The 25,615-nt window shown below is 44.9% G+C and overlaps 1 protein-coding gene across 1 annotated transcript in view; it reads left to right on the top strand.

The window, feature by feature from the left end:
• EGFR (epidermal growth factor receptor) overlaps positions 1 to 25,615 on the top strand; it is a 207,123-nt gene that overhangs the window by 132,808 nt on the left and 48,700 nt on the right. Inside the window, exons 2-11 of the mRNA XM_032430631.1 lie at positions 5,920 to 6,071; positions 6,892 to 7,075; positions 9,749 to 9,883; positions 14,665 to 14,733; positions 15,578 to 15,696; positions 17,050 to 17,191; positions 18,722 to 18,838; positions 22,618 to 22,744; positions 22,844 to 22,917; positions 23,544 to 23,634. Of these exons, the coding sequence (XP_032286522.1) occupies positions 5,920 to 6,071; positions 6,892 to 7,075; positions 9,749 to 9,883; positions 14,665 to 14,733; positions 15,578 to 15,696; positions 17,050 to 17,191; positions 18,722 to 18,838; positions 22,618 to 22,744; positions 22,844 to 22,917; positions 23,544 to 23,634 (1,210 nt within the window). The remainder of the gene's footprint in view (positions 1 to 5,919; positions 6,072 to 6,891; positions 7,076 to 9,748; positions 9,884 to 14,664; positions 14,734 to 15,577; positions 15,697 to 17,049; positions 17,192 to 18,721; positions 18,839 to 22,617; positions 22,745 to 22,843; positions 22,918 to 23,543; positions 23,635 to 25,615) is intronic.

Genomic DNA, 25,615 nt, shown 5'->3' on the forward strand with positions numbered 1-25,615 from the left:
AATGATAAAAGGGAGACAAAGATGCAAACATCTGGAGGGAAGGGAGATGGGACAGCAGGTGGGACAGCCCTGAAGTGAACAAGAAGTGGGCCAGTTGGAGAGAACTCGGGGGAGTGTGGCTGGGAGAGGCTGGGAGAAGCAGGGACAATGAGAATGGAGCTGGTACTGTGTTCTAATAACACTGGGAAACTTTGGGACGGTTCCCACCAAGGAGTAGCGTGATAGGATTTCTGCTTCAAAACGAGGTGTTCTGTGGAAAATGGGGCAAGGATAAAAGCACAGACAATTTAGGAAGCCAAGGGGAGAGATTTACAAGAGCCCAGCTACTCTGGCAAACATTCATATGTAGTTGAGAAGACAACAAATTAAAACAATTATGAATTTTCTTAGGCAATTTCAAAAGTGTCTAAGTGGATTTGGGAAAATCTGGAGAAACTTGTTTTAATATTGTGTCTTAATCAGCAATACAGATTTGCCCAGGCTTGTGGGAAAAGAGAGGTGTACAACCCCATAATGAGGCGGGTAAGCTACGGCCCTACCCCGTAAAATGAAGGGGATTCCAAGACTTAGAGGAGGCAGATTGTTTTTATTTTCAGTTCAGATAAATTGGGGCGTTCTTAAGAAAAAGAACAACTGGGGGCACCTGGGTGGCTCAGTCGGTTAAACGTCTGCCTTTGGCTCAGGTCGTGATCCCGGGGTCCTGGAAATGAGCCCGCGTGTCCTGTCGGGGCTCTCTTCTCAGCGGGGAGCCTGCTTCTCCTTCTCCCTCAGCCTGCTACTCCCCCTACTTGTGCTCTCTCTGTCATATAAATAAATAAAATCTTTAAAACACACACACACACACAAAAAGAAAGAAAAAGAACAAGCAGACTATGGATCAGCCCTAGATGCCCAAGGATAATGTGCAGGTAACTTCCCATAAAATCTGTCACTAAAAGCTAGGGCAACGTGACATGGATGAATCTCAAAATAGTAGGCTGTGAAATAAGCCTTACACAAAAGGGCAATACTACGTAATCCCATTAATATGAGATTCTAAAGTAGGCAAAACTATTCTAAGTGAAGACAAATCATTTGTAGTGGTTTATGGTTTTGTGGGGGGCGGGATCCTCCGAGAAGAGGTATGAGGGGGCCCCCTAGGGATGATGTATGTAGATGGGGATAGGAGCGGAGGTGACACAGGGGTGTGAATTTGTTGGAACTCTGAAACGCTGCACTTACGACTGATTACCTCACAGTTTGTAGATGCCACCTCAACAACAGCTGTAAATTACTCCTGAGCTGTGGTCACGGTGTGCCAGGCTGAAATGTACGGCCTTTATACCTTAGCTTTAAAATGCGTCAGAAAGGGGCGCCTGGGTGGCTCAGTCATTAAGCGTCTGCCTTCGGCTCAGGTCATGATCCCGGGGTCCTGGGATCGAGCCCCACATCGGGCTCCCTGCTCCGCGGGAAGCCTGCTTCTCCCTCTCCCGCTCCCCCTGCTTGTGTTCCCTCTCTCGCTGTCTCTCTCTCTGTCAAATAAATAAATAAAATCTTAAAATGCATCAAAAAAATAAGATGGATAGAGACGTGATAAAAGGAACACAAAGCTAATCTAAGGATATTCATGGTATAGTTCTTTCAGCTTCTCTACACATTTATGAATCTTCATAACAAAATCTGAGGACGAAGAGCTAAGTGCTTTGTAGGGCCTGTGTCCCGGGGACTGCTACTCTTGATTCAGTAGAATTTGTCTTTAGATTTGTAACAGGTAGAGCAAATGACTAGCATTTTGTATGGAGCTTGATACACTTTTAATTGTCTTGTCTTCAAATGGATAGCCCTAAAGTGATAGTACATTTCTCTCTATGTAAATGGCTTAAACACCTAATCCTCAATGCGTATTTTAATGAAATCATTCGATATGTTCCTTTTTCTTTCTTTCCTTTTCTGATAAATTTTCTTTCTTTCCTTTTCTACAGACGGAGTAACTCTGTTTAATGCCCAATATTTGAGGAAAGCTGTTTGCAGATCCATACACTCCCAGTTCAGATAATACCATAGAGCAAGTATATATCCACAGAGGTCCCCTAATATCTGTGCAGGTGTATTTTGTATTACTGTCACATTTCTCACTAGTTAATTTTAACAAAAGAAGGTTGAGAGCTTTTGTGTTTATTCAGTCTTTAAAACAATTCTGGAAGGTCAATATTATTTTCACCCCGTCTACTACTTGAGGAAAGCACGCGGTAGAGAGCTTAGAGAAGTCATTCGGGGTCACATACTGAGGAAGGGAGAAACAAAAGCTTTCTCCTGGATGAATTAAAAAGCTCTTGCCCTTTACAGTTTTGTCTTCAACCTGCCTAACTAGTTTGTGATTTTCTTAAAAATAATAATTTTACTAATTCAGTGGTCTCACATTTAAATCTTCTCATTGCTTTATATTCATAATGTGAGACACGTGGTATAAATATGGAATGGAGATGATACTTTGTTGAATCAAGAAGCCTCGGTCAAATCATTCTGATCCTCACTCTGCATTTCAGTTAAGACAGGGTCATCTCCTCTGTGGCAGATGGCGGGAGAAAGCCTCAGAAGAAACAACTTTGTATTCATTTCTTTTGAGACTTTAGTAATTAACCCTGGAATAGAATTCAAGATGGATTTGCCTTAAACCGAATCACACAGAATATCAACTGCTTTCTTGTTCTCAAGAATGCACATGTTGGACAGTTTAGCATTTAGGGCTTATTTTATTTTATTTTATTTGACAGAGAGAGAGAGCACAAGCAGGGGGAGAGGCAGAGGGAGAGAGAGAAGCAGACTCCCTACCGAGCAAGGAGCCCGACGGAGGGCTCGATCCCAGGACCCTGGGATCATGACCAGAGCCTAAGGCAGACGCTTAACCGACTGAGCCACCCAGGCGTCCCGAGGATTTAGGGCTTTTTGCAGTTGTTTGCCATATTAAAAAAAATGAACGACATTTTGCATGAAGCCTTTTAAAACACATTTGTTTGTTTACACAAGTTGTACAGTTGCTTCCCAAAACGTTTTTTGAATTAATCTTCACATCGATAATGTGTCATGTTGCTATTATTATCCTCCAAATGTGGCATCTCTTTTTTTGACTATAAAAGTAGTCCATACTAATTGTAAACAATGAAGGGTCATGATAGGTATTCATCAAATAAATATTTCAGGAGCTCATTTAGCATTTTTTGGATGAATGAATGAAAGCACAACTACAGTCTTTTTGAATTTTTTTTTTTTCTATAATGTAACAGGCTAAACTTAAAGGGCATGTTTTCCTTTTTTTTTTTTTTTTAAAGATTTCTTATTTATTTGACAGAGAGAGAGAGACAGCGAGAGAGGGAACACAAGCAGGGGGAGTGGGAGAGGGAGAAGCAGACTTCCCACCGAGCAGGGACCCCGACATGGGGCTGGGTCCCAGGACCCTGGGATCATGACCCGAGCCAAAGGCAGACACCCAAGGACTGAGCCACCCAGGCGCCCCTAAATGGCATGTTTTCCTTTTTTACTGACAAAAGTTTCTTTGTCATTGATTTAGTAATAAAAATTCTTTGGTTCAGCTGAGAGAAATTTACAAGCTGATATCCTTTATCATTTAAAATGAAAGCAACTGGGGGCACCTGGGTGGCTCAGTCGGTTAAGCAGCTGCCTTTGGCTCAGGTCAGGATCTCAGGGATCGAGCTCCTCATCGGGCTCTCTGCTCAGTGGGGAGTCTGCTTCTCCCTCTTCTCTCCCCCACCCCCTGTTCTCTCTCTTTCTCTCTCAAGTAAATAAATAAAATCTTTTAAAAAAAAATTCTTTAAGATGAAAGCAACTGTTAACAGTTTTCATTTCTTTGTATACTGAAGAAACCAGTCTGAGAGGTGCTCCAGCCCTAAGTTCTAGGACACTGTTCACCTGGCTGGGATGAAGGGCGTGATCAGTCCTCTGCAACCTAGATGACAGCCAATCAGTTAGGCTGAAACTTAGAGACCATAGTCTGCCAGCTAGGCAAACAGCTTTTGTTTCAACATGTGCCTGCCGAAAGGTCATGGGTTATTGTCACAACCCTGTACCTACATCGCTGGTAGCATCTTTGAAGGCCTTGAAATTGGGAAATCAGTCTGGCCCCATCTGCCCGCTTTGCCACCAGCTGTGTGCAGATGTTCCAAATCAAGGTTGCAATCGAAGTAGCCCATCCCCCTGAGTGAGAGCCGCCCAAAGGTGTTGGGTCAATCCAGTGTTCTGGTTGGAAGAATTATGGAATCCTTCTGCCCCTGGAGCAGATGGGGGCTCAGTATCGTCGGGCTATTGCAGTTCCCATGTGAGAGTTCTCTCTACCACCGGATTTGAATGTGACCACAGAAGAGGAGAAGAGGGAAATCCCCGTAGAGTTAAAGAGGATGTGGCGATTGCTTCACATTTACCATTCTTGTAAATGCTTCGGGTCGATTAGGTGGTGTCTGAACTTGCGCTCGCCGCCGTGGCCCTGAGATGCAAGGGCAGACGGTCAGACGATGCTCTTCAGAGCAGTTCCCATGCGGAGGGAACAAAGAAGCCTATAAAATATAGATGTAAATTTAGAAAGAGTTTCTGAGGAAAGTACCTGCATATTGACTTTGGCCTTGTTTTGGTGTTCAACCACCTGGCCACTGATTGCAATCACGCCTTTGCACATGTGGTAGAAGCTGGCTCGTTCTGGATCTAACCTCCAAAGCCAGAGGCCATATTTCTTCACTCTTATGGTAATTTTGGTTCAAAGTGTAGTCCCTTAACAAGCTCCCTGCTTCAAAAGCCCCAACCTCTTTGTTTTGGTATGCTTGCTTAAACATGTCTTTCAAAGAGCTGGGTTTGTAAATCTGACTTTATTCTGATCTCCTTTGCTTTTAAATATAGACTGTCAAGTGATTTCCATAGGCTAACTTCATCCTCTAATTTAAACTATTTCTTGTATTAAGTGAAAACATTTGGGAGTTAAGTGTTCCAAGGCCGTGTCCTGCCAAAGAGCGCGGAGCAATCACAGCTCCACCTGTACTGGGTGGTGTTCGTGGACAAACAGAAGGACACGTCGGTTTCTTAGTAGCTGAGTGTGTTTTTAAATGTATGTTTCCATTTCATTATTTTCCAGATCTGTAATTAGTCCTTTGATTTATTCTTTGATGCATTAGCTTAGAAGAATATTTTTAATCTCTGGCCAGTTGGATTTTAATTGACACTCCTGCCATTGATTTTAAGTTGTACAACGTTGTGGTCAGAAAATATGGGCTAGTGTATGTTATGTTTGTAAATATCCTTTGGACACGCAGTAATGTGATATTCTATCTTTTTTGTAAAGTAAAAAGTTCATTATGTAGTTATTCAATTGTAATTATATTATTTAAATACCTTATGATACACATTTTTATGGTCTACCAAAGCTCTGAAAGACTATTGTGTCTTGGGGTGTTTGGATGGTGCAGTCGGTTAAGCGTCTGACTCTTGGTTTTGGCTCAGATTGTGATCTCGGGGTCTTGGGATTGAGCCCCGTGTTGGGCTCTGCTTGAGACTCTCTCTCCCTCTGCCCCTCCGCTCCACGCGCTTGCACTCACGCTCTCTCAAATAAATAAATAAACCTTAAAAAAAAAAAGACTGTGTTGTCTTAAAGATTTTCCTAGAATTTTCCCCTATTTCCCCTGGAATTTTTAACATTTTAAAATGACTCTCTGCATTATAGGGATGAGCTGTCTCTTATTATGAACTATACTTTATATACATAGACAAACATTTTCTTGTCCCATTGGTCTTGAGTGACCTTTTATCGGAATTAATATTGTAAGTCACTGAAACTCGCAAAGTTAGTTGAAATGTGTGAACCTTTTATTTTAGTTTTGCTACTTTACTTGGCATTTCATGTGATATGTTTCTTCTTTTTTTTTCTTTCCTTTTTTGCAGTTTGCCAAGGCACAAGTAACCGACTCACCCAGTTGGGCACTTTTGAAGACCACTTTCTGAGCCTTCAGAGGATGTTCAATAACTGTGAGGTGGTCCTTGGGAATTTGGAAATTACCTACATGCAAAGGAATTATGACCTTTCCTTCTTAAAAGTTAGTTCCATCAGTTTGATTGTCTTACCCAAATATGATAGAAGGAAATATAAGTAGATAAAGACCTTAGTATATTTCTTTTGCTATGCCAATTACAAGTCCTAGGGAACTACAGATGCAAGTTTTATCAGAAAACCACTTCTCCAGCTAGTGTCAAGTTACAGCTATGAAATAATGTCAAAGAGAAACAGGCCAGCCTGGAATTCCACTATCATCATAGACCCTGATATTAAATGTCTACCATTGCGTTAGCTGTGGTATCTTGGTATATTGGCTCTTTAAGGGAAAAAAAAAAAAAAGGCCTGCTTTGTAGCATTTTCCTGCATACTCCCACTATAGCTGATTTCCAGCTACACCACTTCACACATTTCCCAAATATTTCACAGTAGGCTCTAGTGAGCCAATAGGAGCCAGCTCTGAAGGCTTCCAAGTTTGGTCCTTAGTTGAACTTTGGATTTGATTGGCCTTCTGGGTTTTTCTTTTTCTAATAAGAGAGCATGCAAGACAGATACAGAAGAAATTAATAAAACGTTTTCATTTTCTTCTGAGTATCCCGAACACCACGTGAAATGACAATCACAGCATTCCTAAATAGTGCACGTTGCCCTTTGTTACTGCCGGCAGGCTCAAGGGGCAAAAGTGCAGGAGTCATCGGAAATCCTGTAACCTCCGCCCCCGCCCCTGCTGTGTCCCCACTGAAGTCATCTACATGCCTTACGTTCATCAGTCACTTGTGTGCGTGCTTCCTCGACCCATTTTCCACCTGGCATCCTTGAGTTCCTCACGAGAGAAGTAACATGGTCCCGTTTTATCTCCTCAGACCATCCAGGAAGTTGCTGGCTATGTACTCATTGCCCTCAACACAGTACAGAGGATCCCTTTGGAAAACCTGCAGATCATCCGAGGAAATGTGCTCTATGAAAATACCCATGCCTTATCCGTCTTATCCAATTACGGCACAAATAAGACCGGATTGCAGGAGCTTCCGCTGAGAAACCTACATGGTGAGAGGCCCGGGCGCGGGAAGGCTCTGGGTGCAGAGGTGGTACTCAGCGAACCTGTTCCTTCTCTTAAGGCCACTCAGAGGACTTCTATTCATCAAATACAAAGGCATTGAGTGTCAGCTACGTGCAAGATACAGTTACTAAGAACATGGTCAGTGATGGGAAGGGAAGATTTAAACCAGGTACCACTTCTCCTGTATTTGTGGGGAAATATCCAGAGAGTTCGTAAGAAATGGTAATGGTTCTGGGAAATAGACACCAGACAACCCTGGCTGGGATGCAGACTCTCTGTGCCTGGGGAGTGAATAAACTGCCAATCCTATTACCTGGACCTCAGGTACAAGGGACGTACATTAAAAACCACCCCTATTTGGGCGCCTGGGTGGCTCAAGTCAGTTGAGCATCTGCCTTTGGCTCAGGTCATGATACTGGGGTCCTGGGATCGAGCCGCGTGTCGGGCTCCCTGCTCAGCGGGGAGTCTGCTTCTCCCTCTCACCCTCCCTCTGTGTTCTCTCTCTCTCTCTGTCAAATAAATAAATTTAAAAAAAAATCTTAAAAAAAGAAAAATCCACCCCTATTTGAGACAGCTTTCAGAGTAATGCTGTTACCCAGAGCATTACTTAAGGACAGTGAAGTTAAGGACAGAGAATGACGGTATTGCAGAGTTTGAATTCCCGTGAGTAGGACACTCATGAGGGTCCTGCGAGTGGAAGCTAAGGAAGATGATAGAAGAGACAGGAAGTTGATTTCAATGAAATTGAAGTTAATGCGGAGCGCGCCCTCGCCGTGTGGCAGGTGCGGTGGCAGTCCTGTTCCATCGGGAACTTCATGCCCACCACCTTCCTTCCGCGCAGGTGTTTACACTCCCACCGTCTTACCCATAGAGGAATGGTGGCAACGTAATCCTCCTAAGGTCCTAAATTAGTGAAAAAACGGCCAGGAATGACCACCTAACTCTGCTGCCCGAGTCTTTACCCTTCCCACGTGCTGTGCAATTGTGATGGGGAAGCGGGCCCACCAGGAAAGGGGGGATGACAGCAGAGGGTGTATCAGGGGGTCCCGGGAATGGCAGAACCTGGCAGACGGCAGTGCTGGGATGAGGCGAGGCATCCAGACCCCGGCTCAGAGGCGGCTGGCACAGCCCTCTAGTCGGGCTCCTGGGCTTGGCCATCCTATAAAACTGCCCTAAGACTTCCCACCCACCACTTTAGCTGCTCAGAGCACCCACGCACATGGTCTGCATTTATGCTAATACTAATTTGTGCTATTTAACACATTTTGCGAAATGGTACGTACATTCAGCATGCCTCAATCTGCCTGTCTGGCCTCATGCTATTTCATGGTGACAGGCAGATGTGGTTAAGAGCGTGGACCCCGGAGCCAGACTGTCTGGGTGCCAGTCCTGGCTCCATGGCTCACCAGCCAGATGCCCCTGGAGCGGGTTCTCTCTGTGTCTCAGCGTCCTCCTCTTTAAAAATGTGCATAACAATTGTAACACACTTCCTAGCAGTGTTGAGAAAATCAAGGGAATTACTATGGAAAAAGAACTTAGGAGTTATTCCTATCGTTGCTGTTATTTCTGTTGTTGGTATGGGGTTGTATACGTGCAGATTATTTATTGTTATTAAATAACTATTTCATGTGAATTATTCAATATTAATTAAGTACGGTTATGAATAATGACTCAGTGCCCACCACGAAGAATAAAATCATTAAATACGGAAAGTAAAAATAAAAGAATGACTGCTTCCGGACTGATGATCTCTTTCCCTTCTCAGCTACCCAGTCAGGGGCACCCGAATCATCCAGCACCTTTGCTGCCTTCTTTTTACTTCTCACGATTGCAGCCTGTAGGTGTTCTGTAAGGCCCTTGCCTGTCAGCTCCTAGACCCACTTCATCGTTGCAGACCCACAGCTGCAGTGTTTTGTGCATAGAAGTCATTCAGTAACCGTTTCTGTCTACTGTCATAGATGCAACGCTCTCCCTCTGCTCACGCTTGCATTTTTTTTTTAATCATTCCTGATTTTCCAAGTCGTGTCATTTCTTCCTGGGAAACAATTATAGTCTTTCATGCCATTTGCATTCCTGGCGTCCGCCATCTCTTCATCGTACGTAGAGATTCTTCTCAGCCCCCTTCACTCCCCTGCTACCTTTTCCAGTGAGGAGCTCCAGAAGCAGCTCACAGCATCGCCCCCTTCTCCTGGCCTAGCCAGCCCACACTGGGTGACTGCCACCCCCCTCTGTCCCCTTTGCCCCTTCACACCATCATACAGCTTCCTTCCTTCCCTTACTTCTGAATTCTGATAGTTGCCCTCCCCCCCCCCCCCCCACAAAGTGCTATGGGAAGTCTTGTTCGCAGGCTGGCCTTGTTTTAGCAGAACTCCAAATGTAAAGAAATGAATACATTGGGCCCCTAGGTGGCTCCGTTGGTTAAGCGACTGCCTTCGGCTCAGGTCATGATCCTGGAGTCCCAGGATCGAGTCCCACATTGGGCTCCCTGCTCGGCAGGGAGTCTGCTTCTCCCTCTGACCCTCCTCCCTCTCATGCTCTCTCTTTATCATTCTCTCTCTCTCTCAATAAATAAATAAAATCTTTAAAAAAAAAATGCATACGTACTTTGTGGAAGTTTAAAGACATGGCCTTTCAATAACTGAGGTTCTTTTCACATGCAGAAATCCTACAAGGAGCTGTGCGGTTCAGCAACAACCCAGTGCTCTGCAACGTGGAAACCATCCAGTGGCGGGATATCGTTGACAGCGATTTTATAAGCAATATGTCGATGGACTTCCAGAACCAAGCGGGCAGTTGTAAGTTCCACAAGCGTCCCCTCTGCCTGTAGCTGCTGGGGTGGGGACAGAGTTGTAGCATGTTGGGGTCGGGGGGTGACAGAAAGCAGATTAATCCAAACCAAAAATAACTAGTAAACAATTGATCTGCCCGCTAGAAAAGCACTGACTCGAGACAGAGGGAAAGTCTGTTTCTCCGGGTGACAGTCAGCGTGTCTGCTAACCGGGCAGATCGCCCCCCCCCCCCCCCCCCCCCGGCCTCTCAGCCCTCGTGTGGCCGTTGAGAAGAGCCGTCAGTCCTGGCCCGGGGGCCTCTCCCATGCTGCCTAGATGAGACAAGCCGAACTTTTGTGTGCTTTCAACGGGCTGCTGAGCCACAGAGCGGCGCCAGGCCCTCCGGAAGCACGTAAGCTGACCTCTGGCCTCCTACCTAGAGCCCCAGGCAAAGTTGGGCGCAGTGCACAGGGGGGGCGTTTGTCCATACTCCCTTTAGTGCCCATGACCTTGTCTCTGCCATTCATCGGCAAAGCGGCCCATGCCAGGGGGAAGCTGGCAAGGGGCCAGACTGTAGGTCAGGCCTGCACCACTTGGCCCCTTGGCAGCGCTGTGTGGGAAACTCTGAAGACACATGCTTACAGTTACCAAGCTCCGCTTAGCTTCCCCCTTCCTGATCTCCCTGGTCTTTCAGTCCTTTTAAAATAAGAAGTCATCACCATTTCCTGCTTCTCTGTTTCCCTAAACTGTGCAGTGGATGCATGTTTTTGTGTTGGGGTTTCTTTGTTTTTTTTTTTGTTTGTTGTTTTTTTTGGGGGGGGAGGGCTGAATTTGGAGCTCACATGGATCTTCAAAATTGACTAGATCCCCTTTATTGTTACTTCATTGTATCTTACTTTATTTATTTGTTTGTTTATTGTATTGAAATACCCTTAACATAAAATTTGAACCATTTTTAAGGGTACAGTTCGGTGATATTAAGTCCATTCACGCTGTGGTACAATCATCACCACCATCCATCTCTGGAACTCTTTTCATCTTGCAAAACTGAAACTGTGTCTCCGTTAAACAGGAACTCCCCCTCCCCCAGCCCCTGGCACCCACCATGCTACTTTTCGTCTCTACGAGTGTGACTGCTCTAGGGACCTCTTATAAGTGGAGTCACATAGTGTTGTCTTTCTGTGACTGGCTTCTGTCGCCTAACCTCATGTCCTCAGGTTTCATCCATGTTTTAGCATGTATCAAAATTTCTTACCTTTATACGGGTGAGGAGTATTCCACTGTGTGGATATCTGTGTGCACGTGTTTTGTTTATCCGTTCATCAGTTGATGAGCTCTTGGGTTGCTCCCACCTGTTGACAGTGACGAATAATGCTGCTATGAACTTGGGTGTTGAGCCCCTTTGTTTTATAAATATATTATTCCAACAGATATTCAGCATGGCAAGAAACTGAAAACTTTCATCTACAGTGCAAAATTTTATATTATGCATGACATTAAGGTTCGCCTTTCTTCAGCTCTCTGATGGACAATGGGGAGGTTAAATTGTGCACATTTATAACAACAACAAAAAAACTGACACAGGAAGGCTGTGAGACTAGTATGGGTTTGCCATCAACTAGATCGAGCAGCCCAAATGACACACCTGTCCTCATCACACCAAGACCATGGGAAAGACCCTGAAGGAAAATGTTGGGAAGGAAGGAAGGATCTTGCAATAACAAGATTCACATATGACAAAGCTATGAACTGCAGACTGATAGGGTACTGGGTTAAGAAGAGACATGTAAGAATAAGTCACAGACATAGTACGAATAAGCCTCGCTAAATTAAATGTCCATAAAGAAATGACATTTCAAGCAAATGAGGGAAGAATAATTTATTATTCAGTAAATCGTTCCAGAATGATTGAAATAATAAGGGAAGATATCAAAGTGCCAGAACTATAAGGATTTTTTTTAAAAAAAAGAACGCTGTTCACCTGCTACCTGCGTTCTCCTCATTAATTACCCGACCAGTGACAAGGTGAGGAACCTGCCACTCTCCTTGTGGTAAGGTAAACCCTGTCCTTGCCCAGAGCTTTTCAGGCAACACATGCCTTCTGAGAACTTGTCTTATTTCATTTTTATCCAAAAAAAAATCTCATAAGGTGATTTAAGTATTTTATGGACAATGGATTTGAGATTCAGAAAGGTTACGCAGTGTGTCCCCACGTGATGTTTTTGTTGATGTAGTTTGGAATTTGAAGTTAGATTGGGTGGGTTTACCTAAGGGGAAATTAAAATAAATTAGTCGTCCACTTTGTGCACCAATATAAATTCCAAATCATATTATATATAATAAATTACGGAATGTATATGTAAGTGCTAGAAGGAAATGTAAAGATGCATATTTGTAATATCGAGCTGAAGAAAAGCCCAGTCAGATGCTGTACAAGAAAACTTCCATATGAAGAAATCTTAACGACAAACAGGAAAATACTGTGCATCATCTGCTTGCCTTGAAAAGGGTTAATATTCTTGATAATATGACTGTATAGAGTAGTCTTAGATATCCTAAGAAAAAGGTGAACCTCCCACTAAAAAAAAAAAAGTGCCAAAGACATGAGCAGTTTGTACCCCCCCCACACAAGATGGCCAAGAAATAAAGTAAAATGTTATTTCTTACTGTAATTTAAAAAAGGTCAAAATAAAATAAAGAAGCATCATTTTTGCCTTTGCAAAAGATTTGGATTCCTTCTGATTCTTAGATACCTGGATCAGGAGAGGTGTGGAGAAGCAGAAATTCTCATCTTCTTCTTGAGGGCATATAAGCTAATAAAATATGACCAGGGATAGAATTTTAGCAATATGTATTGAAACTTTTAAGTATGCACTCCTCATGTCTAGGAATCCTAAGAAAAAAATAGTAAGGGGAGTGAAAAGTATAAGGATATAGAAAAATATTTTTGTGCAAGAATATTCCTTGCAGCCTTACCTATAATGAATTTTAGAAACAACTTACATATCTAAAAATAAGAGATTAGTTAAAGGAATTATGGTACAGCCATGCCATTGAAAATCACGTTATGGGGGCGCCTGGGTGGCTCAGTCGGTTAAGCGTCTGCCTTGGGCTCAGGTCCTGGGATCGAGCCCCATGTCAGGCTCCCTGCTCAGCGGGGAGTCTGCTTCTCCCTCTCCCTCTGCCCCTCCCCCTGCTCATGCTCTCACTCTTTCTCAATAAATCAAATCTTTTTTTAAAAATAGAAAATCATGTTATGCAAAAGGATATTTAAAGGCATGGAAAAATTGGCATAATGTTTTATTAGCTTTTTTTAAGTTATGAATCAAAGTATAGTGTTACATCAATACTTAACATATGCATATAGTTACATGTATATATTGATTACATCTGGATGATTCTCATTTCCTCCTTTTGCTTTTTTCTATTATCCAAATTTTATATAATTTGCCTGCATTTCCTTTTCTGTAACAGAGGGTTAATAATAGAATTATAAGCAAACCTTGATTCATTGGTTGGCAGATGTTTTCTCTGCTACGTGAAGATGCCATTAAGCATTTTCATTTTAAACATTTTTGTTTTGCAAACCTATTACGTGCTTATAATAGGGATTTGAGAAATATGAGGAAGAATAGGGTAAACAGTAAGAATAACGTATCACCGTACAGACAAGCACTTTTAACACTTCTGTGTACTGCTTTTGTTTGTCCTACTCTTGCCCATCTCTCTCTCTCTGTCCCTCCCTTCTTCACAATGCACAGCCCACACCGTGCATTTGGGGTTTGGCCTCACCATCTCTCATGATTCCTAGGAGCATCAGCATTGCATTGCTGCCCTTCACCCCTGGGGTGATTGGAAGGATTGTCAGTCTCATGAAAGGGGTGTCCTGGTTCCACAGTAACTTGGGAAATCCTCAGCTCTTCCATTTGAAATCTAGAGTCTACCAGGAATTAAATTCTTCCTGACTGTAGGAGACTTTGGGACACATAGGAACTCCTTCCTGTGAGGTCTCATGTCTTTGCAATCAAAGACACCTGCCCTGCTGATCTTTTTTAAACAAATTTTCATAGTCGGCCTGTTGTCTTTATATAGATGGGAGGCTTTGGTCTTCAGGTATTTCAATGCTAGTAAAAATGAAACACAACTAATGAGATTAAAAAATCCTTGTAGCTGTGATTTGTAGTTGATCACTGCAAAAACTGATTGATGGACATCAAATATTTCCACACAGTAGCTCACAAATCAATAGCTTAAGTTTAGCTAATCAGCAAGGTGATGCACACTGCGAACATTTGACCCTTTGAGTAGTGTTCTGTGTGTCTCTCTGGCTTCAGGTCTAGGAGTCTTTATTTGCAGGACTCCATGTCCCCTAGGATCACTGACCCTTGGGTCACTCGAGACTGGCATAGTGAGAATGTAGTGGGTCATACCCACCCCACCAGACTAGACTCCCTTAGTGCTGTTGGAGATGCTGGAAAATTCTCCAAGCCTAAACACATGTGGAAACTGGACCATTTGGACCCCAGTTTTCCTGACCCGTGACGAGTCAATAATTACTCTCTGCCTCAGTTTCTGCAGCTGAAATGTAAATAAAAGCAGAACGTGGTTCATCTCTCTTTTATTTATTTATTTTTTTTAACGAAAGTCTTTTGAGTCATCTTACAAACCAACCAGCAAACGGACAAATGGAGAATTAGAAATTTGAAAGCTGTTCCTTGTTTCTAGAACGTCGCTTTGCTCAGGGGCTTGTTTTACCACCAGTTCTCTTCCTCTGAGATACGAATTTAACGATTACTTTTACATTTTAGGCCAAAAGTGTGACCCAGACTGTCCCGATGGAAGTTGTTGGGGTCCGGGAAAGGAGAATTGCCAGAAATGTAAGTCAGCAAGCAGAATTTCAGATAAATGTGTGCCCGCTTTCCTCCCCTTACACTTGGCTGACTGTATGTGTTTTCCCTTTTGAAGACTCCCCAAGGCCAGATGTTGGCAGTTACGTGGATGACATTCATGCAGATGTCCTTGCACGCGGTTAATCCAGCGTGGGCTATTTTGGGCACTTCAGCGTGTCATAAATGAGTGAAAGTCAGCCGCGCAGATATCAGCCAGGCTCTTAGAGCCATGTGTTGGGCCTGTTTTCCTGGGAACAGAAGACTCGCCCATGTTGTTACCGGAGGATCACAAGCACCCCTCGTTTTCTCTCCCTTGGGGGCCCATCTACACAGAAGTGGGAGCTACGCTTTCCAGGAGGGTTTTTCTGCAGGAATCCTAGTTTCGGAGCATGGGTGGCCAAGGAATCTGGGGACCTCCGCCTTAAAAGTTCAGCGTCTGTCCTTGGGTTTCATTGTGATGTGACTGTTTCATCCTTTTAAACACGACTTTCTGGCAGTTGCTTTGTGTTCCTTGACGGGCTTCCCGTATCACCCCAGATCTCAGTTCTAACTAGCATGGAATTATTGAGCTGGTCGAGAAGTCTAGACTCGATCTGGTTTGCTCTAGAGAGCAATGGGAACAAAACAAGGTGCCGTAAAGAAAGGTCACGATTCAGTGTTCTTTGGCGGAGTGCGAAGGTTCGGTAACTTGAACGCGCCAGGGAATCACTAAATTCATCATTTTGTTCGCCTTTTCACCCACTGTGTGCAAGTGCTCTGCGAGGCCCCTGGGGAATGGCCCTTCCACCCTCCGTGGCTCCTCAGCTCACCCGTACCCTTTGCTCCTTTTCAGTGACCAAAATCATCTGTGCTCAGCAGTGTTCTGGGCGCTGCCGCGGCAGGTCCCCCAGTGACTGCTGTCACAACCAGTGTGCCGCCGGCTGCACGGGGCCCCGCGAGAGCGACTGCCTGGTAAGGCTGACCCAGCCCCCCAGCCGACTGCCCCCCCCCGGGGGTGGGGGGCTTCTCTGGCTTCCTGGGGGAGAAATTACCGCACATGCGGTTGCTGCCCGTTGCCAAGGGGCAAAGCACCTTTTAAATGTCCCGCCTTCCCCACTGACTTTGTGACTTCGGGCAAATTCTATGACCCCTCTGTGCCTCGGTTTCCTCGCCCGACTCAGTGGTGGGCAGTAAACACTGCCTGTTCCGTGGTCTGGATGACACAGTGCCCGTGGCATCTGTGCCCAGGAGGACCTGGGCGTAGGATGGGCGGCAGTACTAAATACGAAGTGTCTGTCGTTAGTGTTTCTGGTGGCCAGCAGTACTGTTATCACACTCTCCATTGCTCCATTTCAGTCGAAACCCACCGAGTTGTTACCGGAAGGGCCCTAACATAAATACACAGAGATGGTAAGGGACGTACCCAGAGCCACACAGATTTGAGTGCACGGCTGGAACTGCACGTGGACCCTCGGACCCAGGCCCTCTGCTCTTCCCACCACAGCTCAGGGCCTCCTGAAGGTCCTGAAGCACCCACTCTTGTCCCTGTTACTGCAGAAAGCCCTAACAAAAGCCTTCTCGCCCCGGTGGGCGGTGGGCACCACACGTAGGCATGTAGGTGGCACCTCAACTGTGTGCACCTTGGGCGTCCTAGAGACACTGGGGCCGGCAGACGTGAGTCCTGGACGCAGCACCAAGTGTGATGAGACCTTCGTGGGCTCCAGAGAAGGGGCGATCCAGAAGACTCCAGTTTCAGGGAGGGGGCGATTTTTTAATTCCAGAGGCTGCATCCGGCCCCAGGGATTGTGACGTGGTTGGTCTGGGCTGATGCTAATGTGTCTCTGGAGGGGAGACGGCCTGGGGGTCTTCGGGCCACCACTGTATGTGGTCCGGTCCCCTGTGCACCATAGCCTTCCTCGTCAGGGTTTTCTGCAGTTTGGCAGTAAATTCTAAAACATATCCTCAAGTGTTCTTTATAAGGGAAAGCCAGGAAATTGAGTTGAGAAATAATTTCACGCCATAGGGACCACTCCAGCATGTGAACTCCTTCATCATTTTGCAAGTCAATAAAGATGTGGGTTTTTATCGTCATAATCCCTAAATTATCACAGCTAGGACAGTACCCGAAAAATCATACTTTTAAGGTCTTTCCGAATCTTCCGAAAGTACTTGGCTAGTTTTTTTTTGGGGGGGGGGGTGTTTGTTTTTGCTTTAATCAAATTCCTGGACGTTAAGAACACTAACCTGAGCTTTCTGCACAGAGTTGAAACAACCCTGAGCATCCTTGCCCAGCTTGACCAGTGCGTGTCGTCCCTCCTGTGACAGGTCTGCCGTAGGTTCCGGGATGAGGCCACGTGCAAGGACACCTGCCCCCCACTCATGCTCTACAACCCCACCACCTACCAGATGGACGTCAACCCAGAGGGAAAGTACAGCTTTGGTGCTACTTGCGTGAAGAAGTGCCCCCGTGAGTTCATCCCATGCGAAACCCTTCCATTTATCTGGCAGTCAGTTTCCTCTTTGTCTCCTACTGGGATCCTTGAGTCCCCTGGCTCGGGGAGTCTTTGGGTCCCTGTGTTTGCCTCACTGTCAGGCAGGTGACCGTGGGCCTGTCCGAGTGCACAGGTTGGGGGTTCAGGCCACTGCCGTAGGTGACAGGCGATGTCTGGTGCCCTGTTCACTGGCATCTCTTCTCGAGTCCAGGGTGGCCAGGACAGGAAACACACCGTGGGACCGAGGTCCAGCTGCAGTAGTCCAGAATGTTCAGTTGTCAGTTTGGGCCACTTCACCGTTTAGCCTCTTGTGCCCAGCAGGTATCGAAAAGACCTAAATTAGAGAGTGTGTGGGAAGACGCGCCTGCTTTAGTGGTTAAAATTCTGGTGAAAATTGTGCCTCTTAAGGGAACTAAAACTTCAGAGGAGTCTCTTTGAGTGTTGTTTGGTTTTGTTTTAATTGTTTCAGCTTGGGTTCTGCTTATTTGTATTTGCATTCAACAGGTGGCTATAATGTTCAGGAAAATGATGATATGAATTATGTCCTCAGAGAGAGAGTGTAGCGTTGTCTAATTAAAGAGCTTTAGAAACCAATCTTGATTTCTAGGAGGAGAGAGTAAGAGAAAAATATTGTAAGCACAGCTATGAGCGGGAGATTTGCCCTACCAGATTTGTGGACAGGAAAACTTTTAAATTCTAACGGAAAAAAACAACACATAAATAGAATAATATACCATTGTATGGAACTAACTTACTAAAATTTTTTAATTTGTCACAATTCTGACACAGGTATACTCTTTGAGAGAGGGCTTAATAGGTAGAGTTTAAAAATCCACAGGAAACCGGAGCCTGAGAACAAAAGCGGACAATTTACAGAAAGAACAATTACAACTATCCAGTAAATATGTTTGAGGATGTACTTGGGGAATTCAAAACAGGAACACATAGGGCTCCAGAAACATACTTATATCCGTGTTACTGTTAACACAAATAAATTACTCCAAAGTGAGGGGAGGCTCCCAAGATGACCCATCTGCCTGGCTCGATGCAGAACCAGCTGGTGGTACCAGCCCCCCAGCCGGACAGGACCACGGAAGGCAGCCTGTTGGCCACGAGAATTACATGCATCCTCAGATGTGGCAGCTTCCACGGAACAGTGGGCTTTGTTCAGGGTCACTTATTTTTAATAAGTATTCAGGCTTTAACCACAGGTCCTGAAGGTTGAACCGACAGAAAAATGAGCTGCGAAGAGATGTTCTAAACCTGCCAGCAGGCCCCATGTTCTCCCTGCCACATCTGTTTCCTGCCAGTTTGATAAGCTATTAAAACTCTTGAACTTGATTCCTTTTCTGTTTGCAACCTTTCATTCTTTGTCCTTAAAGTAAATAAAACCAGAGGCTTATAGGCCCTTTTCATCAGCCCCTTTATAGGAGACCGGGAGACAATTGTGTGAGGCCCCGAACACCTGGTGCTGCTTTCGCCACCTTCCTTCCTTGTCTCTCCAGGTAACTACGTGGTGACAGACCACGGTTCGTGTGTTCGTGCCTGCAGTTCTGATAGCTACGAGGTAGAGGAAGACGGTGTCCGCAAATGCAAAAAGTGTGAGGGGCCTTGCCGCAAAGGTAGGAAGCCTGCAGGCTGTAGGGACGAGGCTTTCCGTCTGGTCACGAAGCTGGGGTTGATCCGCCCCACGTCCACCAGGCCCCCTCAGCACCCTCCTTGGAAGAGATCTGAGCAAATCTCTTCCTTCAAGCTCAAGTTTCTTCCTTCCTTCATACGGTGCCCCGTTCTTGGAGGCTCCTCAGTGCCACTTTTCTCCCACTTATTAATACGCCTTTTACTTTATCTTTTTTGTAAAAATTTCCAAACACCCAGAAATGTTGCAAGAGTAGTGCAGTGAACACCCGGATGCCTTTCACGTAAATTCACCACTTTTTAATATTTTGCCACATTGCTTTCACTGTCTCCGTAATTTGTGTTTATAAGTGTGTGCCTATGTGGATGTGTGCATGCACGGGTGAAAGTTCTTTCTGAATCAGAGGACAGTTACAGATATCTTTAACACTTCACCCCTACATTTGTCAGCATGTTTCTCACAAATGGTGACATTCTCCTAAGTAATGGAAGACGGGGTCACACTCAGGATTATTTAACATCAACTCAATAGTCTTTTCTAGTGTCCCCTAATTCAGACTGCCCCCTACCCCCCATCCCACTTAAGGCATTTTTAGCTGCTTCTCAGTCCAGAACCCAGTCAACAATCATGGGTTTCGGGTAGATGTCCTGCCCCCATTATCTTCATTAATCAACAACTGTGTCTCAGCTCACCTCCCCCACTTGCTTTTCTTCTCTCTTCCATGACCAGATGTGAAGGGTCTAGCCCAGGTGTTTTGCACAATGTCCCTCAGTTTGGCTTCATTGACTGTTTTTCCTCATGGCCGCATTCAGGTTGGGTGTTTTGGGCAGGAGCATTGCATAGGTCATGTTGATTTCCTCTCATTGTATTAAATCAGGTGACATATGGTGCCATGTTATTTCATTACTGATGGTGACAAGTTAGATAAGATTTCTTGGTGGGTATGAAAGAGTGATTTTCTATTTCTATCATCCCATTTATTAGTTGGCATTCTTTAAAAAAAAAAAAATTAGTTCCTATGTGAGGTCATGGAATCCTTTATTCAGTTTCTTACAATCCATTCCTGTCGTTCATTCGGGTACTTAAATTGCCCCACATGTGGCCAGTAGGAGCCTCCCTAGATGGCTCCTGTGTCCCTTTGGCACATCCCACGTCCCAATCATGTCTTCTACTCAAAAGGTACTATCTACACTCTTTGTACTTTGCTGCTTAACCTTAATATATCCTGGAAATCACTCCAGAGTTCGTATGAATCTTCTTCATTCTGTGGTGCAGCTACCTAGGCCCCCTTCTGTGGCCATACCATAATTTATTCAATGGATCTCCCTTTATGTGCCCATTTAGATTGGGACACTGTTCTGCTATTATAAACAACACCCGAGTGCGTAGCTGCTTACCTTGGGTATCCACCTCAGGTGCCACCTTCCCCAGGAAGCCATCTGTCTTTTCAGTCCACACTGATTGCTTCCCTTTTTGCTCCCATACACATTTCATACATGTTCTCCATGGGGCAGACTCAGCCGCCTTGTTCCGTGTCATGGAATCCTCCCAACGCCACTGGGACCTCTGTGTTATTACGATCCCCATTCTCCAGATGAGGACACTGAGGAACAGAGAATCTAAATGACTTTCCCGCGTTTCAGCAGCTAAGAATGGCAGTCAAGATTTGAAGTTCATGCAGTCTTGGTCCCAAGCCAGACCCGTGAGCTTGTCAGCCAAGTCCGTGTCTTCCTGGTCTTATGACTCCTGTGGGGCAGGCGGGTCAGTGCCCTGATGGATGAATATCCTTTGGCTTCAGGAAACTGTCTGGCAGAGCAGACATGGAAGGAGGAAAATGAGAATGTGGGGTGGTGCCTGGCACAGGGGAAGTAAGAGAGAGAGGGTTACTGTCAGTGTCCTCAAATGGACTGATAGAATCAGAGATGGTTTGGGTTTTATTTTGTTAATTTTGTGTTCAACAAACAGTTTGATTTTCCTATAATTATTATGCCCTATTTTTCTATACATCCTCCAATTCAGATCACTTCGGGCATAGGGCAGTACCACTGGGTAAGGAAGGAGGTGCCAGGAATGTCTAGGGGTGAATATATAATTGGTCTCTGAATTTAGGAATTAAAGTAACCCCACCATCACTGTTACATGCAAGCAGAGAGAGAGAGAGCATGAACATTCTCTCAAGCACGTGGAATTCTCTGCCAGACCTGTAATTAAATGGCAAGTCCTCATATGGCCACCTCATTCTCCACTGTCAGCCAGATCCTGTGGATCCTAAAGAAGCCTGGCCATGACTCCCACAACCCATAGTGTGTTAGATGCAGCACAGGAAGGTTGAGTGAGCCATTCAGCACAGGACTCCTTAGAGCAGCTCCTCGAACCAGAGAGGAGGCTGGCCCACAGGGTGAGCCCGGAGACCCAGTAGTGGCTGGTGGGACAGTCGTGGTCACTGGAGTCAGCAATGGAAGGTTTCCTTGGAAGTAACAAGGGACTCCCAGTGGAGTGGAGCATGGGGGGAGGGGAGAGCAGCAGGGCTTGACTGCATCTGCTAGAACCCCGGGGGGAGGAAAGGATAGGACCTTATCCTGAGCAATGAGATTTTCAGTGATTATACTTCAAAGTCAAGATAAAGTCTGGAAGATAGGTACCAAAATTGCTCTGCAAATTCTAGAGGGAGAATTAGACCAGATAAATGGGCTTTAGGGTGGAGATGGCATTTGAGATGGAAATTTAGGAGTGGATATAAATTAATAAAGGGGCTCAGAGTGTGGAAAAGGGCATTTGAGACTGATGTAGCAATAGGACACAGATCAAAGCATTTGGTTCAAGTAAACACAGGGGAAGAAAAGCAGTTTATCTGATAAAAGTTATTACAGTATTCCCTATGATGTAATATAAGACAGCCATGAAAAATTATGTTTGTGAATAGTTTTAATAATATGAGGAATGATCACAGCAGAATAAGTTAAAAAAAAAAAAATACTGGGTGGCTCAGTCATTAGGTGTCTGCCTTCGGCTCAGGTCATGATCCCAGGGTCCAGGAATCGAGCCCCGCATCGGGCTCCCTGCTCAGCGGGAAGCCAGCTTCTCCCTCTCCAACTCCCCTGCTTGTGTTCCCTCTTTTTCTGTGTGTCTCTCTCTCTGTCAAATAAATAAAATCTTAAAAAAAAATACATATCTGGTGTGACATAACCATGGAGGATAGCTGAAAGGAACAGTTCTCAAAATATCCTGTAGTGGAAACTCTGGTCATTTTGATCCCTTTATTCTATTTTTCAACATTGTCGAATGAACACATCTTACTCTTTAATAAAAACAAGCTAGGTACATTCTTTCTTTAAAATAGACAAGAGAGCTGCAGCCAGGTTAGGACAATCGAAAGGTGTCAAGTTTTAGTCAGGGGAATGCCCTGATGAGAGCCGGGCAGGGGCGGCCCTGGCGTCAGCAGGTGGATCCCACTGCCAAGGAGGGATGGTTAAGAGCAATCAGGCTAAGTCCAAGTGGGAAATCATGAGGAGGAGAATGTAAGTCCAGTTGAGGGCAGCAACCACCATGAGGACACCATCCCCTTCTCCAACCACCCTGACCCCAAGCCCCGCCATAGTGACTGATACCCAGCAGGCCTCCATTACTGTTGAATGAATGAACGATGGCATGGCGGGGATGGTCTCATGGCTACAATTCTCTTCCCGCTCTCCTCTGGCTGGGGAGCCCTGGCTATTCTGAATTCAGCATATGTGAAGGGAATAAACATCTCCTTTAACTTTACAGTGTGTAATGGAATAGGAATTGGTGAATTTAAAGACACACTTTCCATAAATGCTACAAACATTAAACACTTCAAAAATTGCACCTCAATCAGTGGAGACCTTCATATCCTGCCCGTAGCATTTAGAGGGTAAGTAACAGATTAAGTTACTGGAATAGAGAAACACAAAACCCACTTTGTTCACGGGTAGACATTGTTAATCAATAATCATTTTGTTACTTGTTTCAGTGACTCCTTCACGCGTACTCTACCTCTCGATCCAAAGGAACTGGATATTCTAAAAACTGTAAGGGAAATAACAGGTGTGTGCCGCTAACATAAATGGGAAATGGGTGTTCTAGAGAGAGAACTGGTAGCTGCATTTGCTTCTCTCTCAGCATCATAAAAACATTTCTTCTGAACTTCTACCATCAATGACTAGTGAGTTCTTTGATAGTTTTCACGATTGCAATTTCTCCTGCATGTGAGGGGTGAACATCCCTAAAAAGGGAGTAATTAGACCTAACTAACCTAAATAACAAGACTGTTTTGAGGACTGGAATTAAGTAAGGAAATTATATGACTCTCCTTTTGTGTGATAACAGCTCAAAACATGGCAGCTGTCATCAAGAGCAGAAGCGGGTTTGGGTCACCAGATACGGAGCCCAGCCTGGCCATCAGGGCCGTGGCACCATGGGACGGCCTGGGGGGTGGCAGGACATGGGTGGCAGGAGAGATGCAGCAAGGGATGAGAATTCTATAGGAGAGGCAGATGCCCGCTGTAAAATTGTGCTTGTATCTACCCATGGGTATGTACTCGGTGAAGATAAAGAAAAGAATCAAATCCAATGTTCACCTCTCCTGTTCCTATTACAGTCTCTCGAGACTCCTAGAATGTCTCATAAAAAGACAAGTGGTGGGGGTCTGAGCCTTCCTTTTGCCTTTCTAGGGTTTCTGCTGATTCAGGCCTGGCCCGAAAATAGGACTGACCTCCATGCTTTCGAGAACCTAGAAATCATACGTGGAAGAACAAAGCAACAGTAAGTTGACCCTGCCCAAAGCCTGGTAGATAATTTATTTATCGATTTTTAAAATAAGACCCCATGAAGAGTTTGAAATTAGATTTACACAGCTGTTATAAAGATCCTCCAGAGAGCTCCCACCATCGTTAACGTCTCACCTACATGTGGTAAGACTACCAAATGGTGGAATTAACATTGGTGCAGTGCTGTGGACTCCAGCACCAGACATCACTCAGATTTCACCGGTTTGCCTGTGAATGCCACACTGCACTTAGCTGTTATTTCTTCTCAATCCCTTCCTATCTATAACGGTCCCCATGTCTACTCTTATCGTTTGTCGCCTTGACAGTTTTAGAAAGTACTGGTCAGACGTTCTGTAGAATGGCTGATGTTTCCTCATGATTCGATTTGAGGTTGTGTATTTTTGGCAAGAAGAGCACTGAGGTGACATGTCCTTATGAGCACATGATATCAGAGGGAGCTGAGAGACTTTTTCACATTAAATGTTTTGTTCGGGATTTCCACTTTTCCAACTCTGACAGTGACATACTCACATATAAGCATCTTTAATATAGTAAGAGTAATAATGAGTTTTGTGGTGAGGAAGAGTTTGAGAATCTCTTTGTCAAACCTGCCTTGGAAACAGTCTGATGCTGAGAAATGTTACCCATTAATTGGCCCCTAAAACATGGTATAATCCAATAGGAAAGAAAATCAGGATAAGTGCACATAAAATATATATAGCTTTTTAAAAACCATCTTGGAGGTGCCTCTCTGATACCACGCAGCTAACGTCACTTCCCAGAAAAAGCCCTTTGTTCTGAGTTCTCAAAAATACTTCTTCTGCCCAAGATTCATGCAGAGATGAGATTTAGATCAATTTTCTTGGGTGACTGGCGTGGACCACTTGGCTTAGTTTTAGGAATTTAAACAAAATTAGAATCACTCTTTTTTTCTTTTCACATTTAATGAGAAGTCCAGTGATACACAGGGGCAGGGTGACCACCGACTCCAGGTATGGATCACCAGAGGAAGGTCACTCCAGCTTTGTCCCAGGGCCTAGGCTTCCGTAGGGTACATGTTGAGAGAGAATTTCTAAACAGTTGTTCTGCAGGTCTCCTACACAGGGCTCCTCGCTTTCCTCAGGAGCCAGGCTGTGGGAAGGGAGGAGGAGGACAGGGTCAGGAGAGAAAGAGAATCTCCAGATTAAACTTTTGTCATCTTATGCCTGACGTCTCCTCATTCAGCGCTGTCTCAATTGGTCCATTCCCTGTCCTGGTGTCCAGTAAGCTTCCTAAAAATGCAAATCTCTTTCTTCTGGTTTCCATCATTTGCAGACAACAGGCAAGCTCAAGGTGTCCAAGGTCTTCTGTGCTCTGGTCTCTTCCACCCTCCCCAGACCCCTCACCCAAGCCTCCTCACTTCCAGGTTTCTGCTCCAGCAGAAGCTCCTGGTTCTCAGCACCCATCATCTGCTTTCTTGCCTTCCTGCTCTTCCTGGTGGTTCAAGACTTCCCTCCCTTCAGTGTGAATTACTTTTGTCCAGTCACTTGATGAAAACCTATTGATAGCCTTATAGAGTTCTAGCACAGAGTTGGGTGGTTCAAATGTTTGTTCAATAAATGGATGGATGGGTAAATGGATCAGTGCATCGGTGGATGGATGGATAGATGGATGAGTGGGTGGATGGATTGTGAATCTATGGATGAATAGATTGATGAGTGGGTAGTTGGATGGATGGATGGATGGATGGACAGATGGATGAGTGGATGAATGGATTGTGAATCCATGGATGAAGAGATAGATGAGTGGGTAGATGGATGAGTGGGTAGACGGATGGATGGATGAGTGGGTGGATGGATTGTGAATCTATGGATGAATAGATTGATGAGTGGGTAGATGGATGGATGGGTGGATGGATGGATGGATGGATGGATTGTGAATCCATGGATGCGTAGATAGATGAGTGGGTAGATGGATGGGTAGCTAGATGGGTGGAT

The sequence above is a fragment of the Phoca vitulina genome, unplaced genomic scaffold (genome assembly GCF_004348235.1).
Source record: "Phoca vitulina isolate PV1807 unplaced genomic scaffold, GSC_HSeal_1.0 scaffold44, whole genome shotgun sequence".
NCBI lineage: Eukaryota > Metazoa > Chordata > Mammalia > Carnivora > Phocidae > Phoca > Phoca vitulina.